Genomic DNA, 11,190 nt, shown 5'->3' with positions numbered 1-11,190 from the left:
CTCATGGGCCCCGATGCAAAAATTCTTACTGGGCCCCCCCCCCCCCCCGCAAACTTCTCATGGCCGACGGTCCGCTTTCAGCTGCATCGCTGGGTCTCCTAAGTGACCCAACAATGCAGCACTAGCAGCCGGGGGCGTCACTAAGGCTGGGTTCACACACACTATTTACGGACGTAATTCAGGCGTTTTAGCATTGAATTACGTCCGAAAATGCGGATCAAAAGCGTTGGCAAACATCTGCCCATTCATTTGAATGGGTCTTACGATGTTCTGTGCCGACGGTCATTTTTTTTTACGCGCCGCTGTCAAAAGGAGGCGCGTAAAAAAGACGCCCGCGTCAAAGAAGTGCCTGTCACTTCTTCAGACGTAAATGGAGCCGTTTTCCATGGACTCCATGGAAAACCAGCTTCAATTACTTCCGTAATGGACGCAGCAAAAGACGCCTGCACATGCCATTACGGCTGAAATTACGGTGCTGTTTTCTCCTGTAAACAGCACAGTAATTTCAGCCGTAACGGACGCTGCCGTGTGAACATACCCTCAGGGCTTAAAATGTCCGGGAAATAGCCCCAATACATGTGTCTGCCCAAAAAAAATGTGTGTATAGGAGACAGCATAGCATATCTATAGCACTACGACCCTATAAACTATGGATAGGATTAGATACAGTGGCTGAGCAGACAGTATCACACATGATAGGATTAGATACAGTGGCTCAGCAGACAGTATCACACATGATAGGATTAGATAGTGGCTCAGCAGACAGTGCCACACATGATAGGATTAGATACAGTGGCTCAGAAGGCTGTATCACACATGATAGGATTTGATACAGTGGCTCAGCAGACAGTATCACACATGATCAGATTAGATATAGGGCACAGCAGACAGTATCACACATGATTGGATTAGATACAAAGCTCAGCAGACTGTATCACACATGATTGGATTAGATACAGGGCCCAGCTCGCTGACATTGCGTCTCCAGCGCTGGACCCAGGATAGGTAAGAATAATAATTTTGCTTCTTTATGTGTTACTGATTATTTTTGTGTGTTTGTGTTTTTTTACAGGTTCGGTTGTTGGACTTCGGATACGAGGACTTCAATGACGGCGTTTTTTTTATTCTCAATAAAATGGTTAATGAGGGTTGTGTTTTTTTATTTCAATAAAATATTTTTCTATGTGCTTGTATCTTTTTAAACTTTATTATCACCGCCTTAGTAATGGCCGCCGGCTGATTGACAACCTCCATTACTAAGGCGGGGCTTAATGTTAGCCGGTGCAGAGGCTACACTAACCCCCATTATTACCCCGGTACCCACCGCCACCAGGGGTACTGGGAAGAGCCAGGTACGAACCAGTACCTGACCATCTGTAGTGCCGGGCAGGCACCGGGGTGGCCGCAGGCTGGTAGTATCAGGCTGCGGAAGGCCAAAAACAGTGGCCCTTCCCACCCTTGTAATGCTGCCTGCTGCTGCTGTATTGTATCTGGCTGGTTATGAAAATTGGGGGGGACCCCACATCGTTCTTTCCAATTATTTTTTATTTTTATTTTTTTTTAAATGACGTGGGGTCCCCCCCATTTTTCATAACCAGCCAGATACAATAAAGCAGCAGCAGGCAGCATTACCAGGATGGGAAGGGCCACTGTTTTTGACCTTTCCCCTCCTGATAATACCAGCCTGCGGATGGTCATGTACTGGATCGTACCCGGCTCTTCCCAGCACCCCTGGTGGCGGTGGGTACCGGGGTAATAAAGGGGGTTAGTGTTAGCCTCTGCATCCGCTAACACTAAGCCCCGCCTTAGCAATGGATGCTGTCAATCAGCCGGCGGCCATTACTAAGGCGGTAGTAATATAGTTTAAAAAAAAAACACAAAGACATATAATTTTTTTTATTGAAATAAAAAAAAAAAACACACAACCCTCATTAACCATTTTATTAATAAAAAAAAAGCCGTCATCGAAGTAGTCCTGGAATCCGCCGTAGTCCAACGACCGAACCTGTAAGAAAACACACAAGAAAAACGATTAGTAACACATGTGTTAGGGTATGTGCACACACACTAATTACGTCCATAATTGACGGACGTATTTCGGCCGCAAGTCCCGGACCGAACACAGTGCAGGGAGCCGGGCTCCTAGCATCATACTTATGTACGATGCTAGGAGTCCCTGCCTCGCTGCAGGACAACTGTCCCGTACTGAAAACATGTTTACAGTATGGGACAGTTGTCCTGCAGCGAGGCAGGGACTCCTAGCATCGTACATCACTATGATGCTAGGAGCCCGGCTCCCTGCACTGTGTTCGGTCCGGGACTTGCGGCCGAAATACGTCCGTCAATTACGGACGTAATTAGTGTGTGTGCACATACCCTAAGGCTTAGATACAGGGCCCATGTGTGATACTGTCTGTGGGACCCTGTATTTAAGCCTACCACAAGGTAGGCTTAGATACAGGGTCCAGCAGATAGTAATCTTATACAGTATAAGATTACTGTGTGCTGGGGCCCTGTATCTAAACCTACAGTGTGGTAGGCTTAGATACAGGGCCCAGCAGACAGGATCACACAATCTGTGATCCTGTCTCATGGGCCCCCTAAGCCTGATACATCGTAGGCTTAGGGGTTGTGCAGTCCCTAAACATTGATGGCCTATCCTCAGGATAGGCCATCAATAGCTGATGTGTCTCCCGGGACCCGCAAATCAGCTGTTTTGAAGGGGCCGCAGCACTGGTACGAGAGCTGCTTCCCCTTCATTTCACTACTCGCCCACACTGTGAATCGCCGACACCGATTCACAGTGTGACCGGAATGAAGTGACAGGAATGAAGGGGAGCAGCTCTCGTACGACTGCTGCGGCCCCTTCAAAACAGCTGATTGGCGGGTCCCGGGAGTCAGACCCCGCCAGTCAGGGCTAACATTACCTTCCTCTTCGGCCGCGGCGGGAGTTCTGTCGTCTCGATGCTGTACGCGGCGCATAGCGTGGTGACGTCATGCGCTGCGCACAGCGCTTGACGTCAGGACCTCCGCTGCGATCCGGAACCAGGAAGGTAAGTAAAGTATGTTACTATAGTAACAGGGGCCCGCGGCCCGAGTTACTATAGTAACTTTTTATTGATGTGGTGCGGGGGGCCGTGGGCCCCCCTGGCTTCGGGGCCCGGTCGCAATTGCGACCGCTGCGACCCCTATAGCTACGCCAGTGTATAGGAGCAGTATTATAGTAGTTATATTCTTGTATATAGGGGCAGTATTATAGTAGTTATATTCTTGTATATAGGAGCAGTATTATAGTAGTTATATTCTTGTATATAAGGGGCAGTATTATAGCAGTTATATTCTTGTATAAAGGAGCAGTATTATAGTAGTTATATTCTTGTATATAGGGGGCAGTATTATAGTAGTTGTATTCTTGTATATAGTGGGCAGTATTATAGTAGTTATATTCTTGTATATAGGGGCAGTATTATATTAGTTATATTCTTGTATATAGGAGCAGTATTATAGTAGTTATATTCTTGTATATAGGAGCAGTATTATAGTAGTTGGATTCTTGTATATAGGGGGCAGTATTATAGTAGTTATATTCTTGTATATAGGGGGCAGTATTATAGTAGTTATATTCTTGTATATAGGGGCAGTATTATAGTAGTTATATTCTTGTATATAGGAGGCAGTATTATAGTAGTTATATTCTTGTATATAGGGGCAGTATTATAGTAGTTACATTCTTGTATATAGGGGTAGTAATATAGTAGTTATATTCTTGTATATCGGGGCAGTATTATAGTAGTTATATTCGTGTATATAGGAGCAGTATTATAGTAGTTATATTCTTGTATATAGGGGCAGTATTATAGTAGTTATATTCTTGTATATAGTGGCAGTATTATAGCAGTTATATTCTTGTATATAGGGGGCAGTATTATAGTAGTTATATGATTGTATATAGGAGCAGTATTATAGTAGTTATATGATTGTATATAGGGTGCAGTATTATAATAGTTATATGATTGTATATTGCAGGCAGTATTATAGTAGTTATATTCTTGTATATAGGGGCAGTATTATAGTAGTTATATTCTTGTATATAGGGAGCAGTATTATAGTAGTTATATTCTTGTATATAGGAGCAGTATTATAGTAGTTATATTCTTGTATATAGGGACAGTATTATAGTAGTTATGTTCTTGTATATAGGAGGCAGTAATATAGCAGTTATATTCTTGTATATAGGAGCAGTATTATAGTAGTTATATTCTTGTATATAGGGGGCAGTATAATAGTAGTTATATTCTTGTATATAGGAGCAGTATTATAGTAGTTATATTCCTGTATATAGGGGACAGTATTATAGTAGTTCCATTCCTGTATATAGGGGGCAGCGTTATAATATAAAAATGCAGGATTGTTCACTGCCCCCCTTGTAAGCATTAGATGTGACTGGAAAAGTTCATTGGACATTTTTGCTGCTAAACCATCTTTCTAGGTCATTGTAGACTTTGTTCATGGGTAGACTCGAGTACTTGGAGCAAATCATGCAGAATCTTTCCCTCCAATCAGTGTAAACTTTGACACTATAAGTTTGCCTCCAGCGGAAGAACTCTTGGTATCGTTGTGGGGTGATTGTCTGTATAAAATTTGCCAGATGTTTGGGTGATGGGAAGTCTGACACATGGATAAAGGAATCAGATGGTAGAAACTTTTCATAGTTTTCCCGTGGTGGACCCAGCACAATAGGGACTGCACCAGCATGGAAGGCGTTCCTCCACAATTTCTCTGTGATGTAGTCCTTATGGACAGAGTTCTCGAAAGCCAGATAGAAGAGGTATTTTGAGATAGTCGGGAGCAGACAGGAAGAACATAAAGGTTTTCTACTGGCCTTACCATATACATCAACCTTGAGGTACGAAGAAAACTTCTTGTAAAATGCAGCCCTTTCTTGAGAGTGGTGGTGATTACTGACTACCCAGGAGACCAAACCAGTCTTGGTAGAGGCATCCAATGCCATAACCAAGTTCGAAACCATTTTTCCATATGGCACAAAGATGTCTGAATCCTCTCGATAAGTCAACGTCCAGTTGAATGTGTTATTCCATTTTGTCAGCCCATTGGTATTGGAAGGAGATTCTAGAGTTGCCCAAACCCACATCTGGTGAGAAGGTCTAGGCCCAGTAGGCATCTGATGACCTTTGGTGTACAATTCCTTGTGGTGGAAGACGACCACATTGCTACGGTTGAACATATTTCGATCGTCGGTCAGTTTACAGTTCTTGATGTTGTAGACCCTGTAGCAAACATCTCCTGATAGGTCCATGGGCTTGTGGAAAGGCCAATGCCAAATCAATACGGTAATCTCATTATTAGAAGAAGCCGAGCTTCCTTCAGAGCCAAAGAAAAGAACAAATCGTATGTTCCAGGCTAAAGTTGCCAACGCAAAGATACTTCCTAGCGTTGATCCCTGTCTCAGTCTGCGAGCTACAGTCATTGTACCTGAGGAAGAGCATAAGATCCTGGTTAGGTAGTCAACCCAAAACTCTACCATGTCACATAATTAAAACTAGAAAGACCTAACAGTTGTATGAAGAGGTCAGTGGAAGTCCAGCTATTGGGGACCCCATTGATCTTGAGAATGAAAATGAAATGAGAGGTCCATTGGTTTGAATATCTACCATTCATTTCAGAGTGATGGCACCTACCTGGCCACTTCTCCATGGGTGGACCCATCGGTGAAGATCCCATCAGCTGAACTTCCAGCAGACTATTCTTACACGTCCTATTGACGCATCATAAAAGTTGGGTTATGGAAAACATCATTAGGTAGCCGCTATGTAAAGACCAAGAGCCTTCTGGCTACCCAACTTCAAATATATATATATATATATATATATATATTTGGTTCCTAGAAGAAGACCGTTATATTCTATATCATTGACCAAGCCTCATAGACATCGAAGATTTGATGTCTACGGCTAGCTAGGGGACAACCCTTTCTTAGATTGAAGGCATTCTGGGAATTAGATGATTGCCGCCGGACTGTCGTTTTGGGACAGGAATTTCCCCCATAGCGGCAAATGATTGGATGACCATATGGTACATGGTTGCGTCACGTCCGCCGGTGCTGTAGCCATTTATTGCAGTCGTACTCTGACTCATAGCGTGCCGTCCATGTACCCAAACAGGGAATATGGATATGGGTTGTGTAACCCTTTTAGGACGCATAGTCCTCGCCGTTTGCTTTAGTCTCCCCCTAACCACCCATGGTGAGCTACAGAGAAAGGATGAATTGTTGGTCACTGACCCATTTAGGGTGAACACAGGAAAAAATATGAAAATTAGAACAAAAAATGACAATGGCGGCACCCTCACCCTTGGAAGAAGCTCCTATAACCTACCTTGATGTGCGGTGGCGGGGGTCCCGGCCCACACAGTAGTCAGTATATAGAGGTCTGCGATGTCATAAATCACATTGATTGGCTGGAAGTTGCAGGTTACGGCTCCATTTATGACTCCTGGAGCTTCCCTGCCCGGTGTCTTTACGTCTCCGGATGGTTGGGTTCAGGGTAGGCACAGATTGTGGACAGGTGGCGAGTCTGTGGAGAAGTATCTGTAGTTTCACAGCTGACTTCAGACTCAGTTCCTTCTGCTTTTTGGCGGCCTGTGCCCTCCTCCTTCCTTTCCACAGAAAGATCTGTACCCATAGTGTTCCGGTGTTAAATGACTCGTCTCTCCTCTGTGCCAGTCATATATGTATGAGGTTTACCATGAACCATCACTAGTGATGGCTGAGCCCCCTCTGAACCTCATAAGACACACCTCAACTGCAGCGAAATCTCTTACTATACACTGCAGCTGCTGCAGAACCTCATAATATACAGCAAAGCTGCTGCAGAACTTCATAATATACAGCAAAGCTGCTGCAGAACTTCATAATACACACCTCAGATGCTTCAAAACCCCATAATAAACACTTCATTTGCTGCAGAACCTCAATACACACCTCAGATGCTGCAGAACCTCATAATACACACCTCAGCTGCTGCATAACATCATTATACACACCACAGCTGCTGCAGAACCTCCTAATATACACCATAGCTGCTGCAGAGCCTCATAATACACACACACCTCAGCTGCTGCAAAACCTCATAATAAACGCCTCAGCTGCTGCAGAACCTCATAATGCACATCTCAGCGGCTGCAGAACCTCATAATGCACATCTCAGCGGCTGCATAGCTCCCAACCGTCCCGGATCCTGCAGGACAGTCCTAACTTCTCACTGCTGTCTCGGGCCATCTGAAAAAAAGTCCTGCTGTCCGCCGCGGTCCCCCGGACACTCCCTTTCGCCAGCCACGCCCCCTCAACGACGTTATCCCTGTCCCGTGAGCTGCCTGCGCCGAGTGGCACCACGTCACTATGACGCCCGATGTAACAGCGGTCTGCCGGGAGCGAGGGGCCAGATATAAAGAAAACGGACAGGAGGACGGTGGTGAGTAGGGAGTAACATCTATGTCGTGCCTGGGAACACGTGACATTATTTTATGATTTGAGAAACGCTTGTGTCTCCATGCAGCGGTTTTCTCACGACCACAGGATAGAGGATACACGTGTGATCACTGGGGGTCAGACCACTGGGACCGAAATTCCCCCAAAGTGCTCCATGAGAATAGATCGCTCGTGCACGTGCTCGACTAGCGCTCCATTCAGACAGCGGTCCCCTAAGTCCCATAGAAATGAATGGAGCGCTGGCCACTTCAGGGGAATTTCGGTCCCCACTTCTCATCGCTGGAGCCCCCAGTGGTCGGACCCCCAGCGATCCTGTGGATACATGTGTTTGTGGGAAAACCCTTTTAATTTTTTATATTTGATGTGTTAGAAGTTCGTTGACGTCTAGTTTCTATTGCGGCGCAGGGGAGAGGACAGACGTCGCTGGAGGGGGAAGATTTTTTTATTTTTCATAATAAAAACTTTATTTAAAATGTATTTTATTAAACTTTATTCTGCTGGACCGTTTCGACTAAGTCGTAGATTTGTTTGGGCCCTGTATCTAAACCTATCATGTGTGATACTGTCTGCTGAGCTGTGTATCTAAACCTATCATGTGTGATACTGTCTGCTGAGCTGTGTATCTAAACCTATCATGTGTGATACTGTCTGCTGAGCTGTGTATCTAAACCTACCATGTGTGATACTGTCTGCTGAGCTGTGTATCTAAACCTACCATGTGTGATACTGTCTGCTGAGCCGAGTATCTAATCCTATCATGTGTGATACTGTCTGCTGAGCTGTGTATCTAAACCTATCATGTGTGATACTGTCTGCTGAGCTGCTGTATCTAATCCTATCATGTGTGATACTGTCTGCTGAGCTGCTGTATCTAATCCTATCATGTGTGATACTGTCTGCTGAGCTGTGTATCTAATCCTATCATGTGTGATACTGTCTGCTGAGCTGCTGTATCTAAACCTACCATATGTGATACTGTCTGCTGAGCCGGTGTATCTAATCCTATAATGTGTGATACTGTCTGCTGAGCTGTGTATCTAATCCTATCGTGTGATACTGTCTGCTGATACGGTGTATCTAATCCTATCATGTGTGATACAGTCTGCTGAGCAGTGTATCTAATCCTATCATGTGTGATACTGTCTGCTGAGATGTGTGTATCTAATCCTATCATGTTTGATACTGTCTGCTCAGCCCTGTATCTAATCCTATCCTGTGTGATACTGTCTGCTGAGCTGTGTATCTAATCCTATCATGTGTGATACTGTCTGCTGAGCTGCGTATCTAATCCTATCATGTGTGATACTATCTGCTGAGCTGTGTATCTAATCCTATCATGTGTGATACTGTATCCTGAGCTGTGTATCTAATCCTATCATGTGTGATACTGTCTGCTGAGCCGGTGTATCTAATCCTATCATGTGTGATGCTGTCTGATAAGCCGCTGTATTTAATCCTGTCCATTGCTATAGGGGTCGTAGAGCTATAGATAAGCTGTCTCTTTGGTCATGAAGAGAAGTTGGGGGGGGGGGGCATGAGGAACTTTTGCACTGGGGCACATGAGCCTTTAGCTAGGCCCCTGTCTCCGAGCATCATCAATCATCATCGCTGCAGGTGATCTGCAGAGACATTCATAGCGCCCCACATGGAAAACCTCGGTATTAAACCCAAACCAAAAGCCATTCACCCCTGTATTGGAAACCGTGTAGCATGCAGGTCATGCAGTATGATCGTCACCTCCAAGGAACACTTCAAAAATTTGACAACCAATCTGGACACTATTTTGTGAAGCCCAGATAGGTTGTCACTTCCCTTCCCCCACCCACAAGTGGAGGAGCTCTTCAGGGTACAAAAGGGTTGAACCTAGAGCTTTATTGCAAAGCATCATGGTCCTTGGTCAGGTCAATGAAAAATAAATAGTCTCAGCAAGTCCAGGTTCTAAAAAAAAGTTCTAGAAAGTTCTGGTTTTTCCCAGTTCTGTCCTCTTAGGGTATGTTCACACGGCCAAATTTCAGACGTATACGAGGCGTATTATGCCTCGTTTTACGTCTGAAAATAGGGCTGCAATACGTCGGCAAACATCTGCCCATTCATTTGAATGGGTTTGCTGACGTACTGTGCAGACGACCTGTAATTTACGCGTCGTCGTTTGACAGCTGTCAAACGACGACGCGTAAATTTACTGCCTCGGCAAAGAAGTGCAGGGCACTTCTTTGCCACGTAATTTGAGCCGTTCTTCATTGAAATCAATGAAGCACGGCTCAAGGTTTACGAGCGTCTGAGACGCCTCGTAAATTACGAGGAGGAGCTTTTACGTGTGAAACGAGGCAGCTGTTAACAGTCTGTCTTTTCACACGTAACTGCCTCTCAGCGTGTGAACATACCCTAAGGGTATGTTCACACGGCGGGGGTCCGTAACGGCTGAATTTACGGGGATGTTTCAGCCTGAAAACATCCCCGTAATTTCAGCCGTACCGGCATGTGCAGGCGCTTGAACGCCGCGTCAATTACGGCCGTAATTAGCGCTGCTATTCATTGGAGTCAATGAATAGCGGCTCCAATTACGGCCAAAGAAGTGACAGGTCACTTCTTCTACGCGGGCGTCTATTTACGCGCCGTCATTTGACAGCGGCGCGTAAATATACGCCTCGTGTGAACAGACAAACGTCTGCCCATTGCTTTCAATGGGCAGATGTTTGTCAGCGCTATTGAGGCGCTATTTTCGGGCGTAATTCGGGGCAAAAACGCCCGATTTACGTCCGTAAATAGGCTGTGTGAACATACCCTTAGGGTATGTTCATACGCACTAATTACGGACGTAATTCAGGCGTTTTTGCCCCGAATTACGTCTGAAAATAGCGCCTCAATAGCGCTAACAAACATCTACCCATTGAAAGCAATGGGCAGACGTTTGTCTGTTCACACGAGGCGTATATTTACGCGCCGCTGTCAAATGACGGCGCGCAAATAGACGCCCGCGTCAAAGAAGTGACCTGTCACTTCTTTGGCCGTAATTGGAGCCGCTATTCATTGACTCCAATGAATAGCAGCGCTAAATACGGCCGTAATTGACGCGGCGTTCAAGCGCCTGCACATGCCTGTACGGCTGAAATTACGGGGATGTTTTCAGGCTGAAACATCCCCGTAATTTCAGCCGTTACGGACCCCCGCCGTGTGAACATACCCTAAGTGCAGTGGCTGCTATCTACCGTTTGGCCACTAGATGGCAGCATAATTACATTATGTGCAGGACCGTCCAGGTCTGATGGATGAGATGGGTGGGTTGATTGGGGAGGGGGGTGGTGCCCCAGAGATTGCAGGGATCCAGATCTTATAATTTATACGGATTTGAGTGATCGCCGGGATTCAATCATCAAGAACCTCAACCTTAATGGAGTTCTAACTGCAACGTGTGAACGGACCCTGAGGGCTCTGCACACGGCCGCTGTATTCTTCAGTGTCCTATCCAGTTGTTTTTTTTGTGGATCCAAGTGTCTGTTCTGCAAAATTATAGAACAGGTCCTAGTCCTGCCCGTGGTGGCAGAGCATCTCACCCAATGTAGTGTATAGGTCCGTAAAACAGAAACGGTTGTGTGTATGATGTCTTAGATACATGGCTTGGCAGACCGTATCACACGATAGGATTAGATACTCGGATCTGCAGACAGTATCACACATAGGAT

General features: G+C 45.4%; 1 protein-coding gene across 1 annotated transcript; it reads right to left on the bottom strand.

Annotated features, from left to right (window-relative positions):
* Nucleotides 1-4,269: 4,269 nt before the first annotated feature.
* On the bottom strand, nt 4,270-6,461 carry FUT7 (fucosyltransferase 7). The gene is given in 3 exon segments (XM_075834119.1): nt 4,270-5,493; nt 6,396-6,419; nt 6,422-6,461. Coding segments are annotated over 3 exon segments (1,104 nt in total). The 3' UTR covers nt 4,270-4,453.
* Nucleotides 6,462-11,190: the final 4,729 nt, after the last annotated feature.

This window comes from Rhinoderma darwinii, chromosome 8 (assembly GCF_050947455.1).
Source record: "Rhinoderma darwinii isolate aRhiDar2 chromosome 8, aRhiDar2.hap1, whole genome shotgun sequence".
In the NCBI taxonomy this organism is placed as follows: Eukaryota; Metazoa; Chordata; class Amphibia; order Anura; family Rhinodermatidae; genus Rhinoderma; species Rhinoderma darwinii.
The sequence above is the reverse complement of the archived record's forward strand: the minus strand, read 5'-3'. Positions and strand labels throughout refer to the sequence as shown.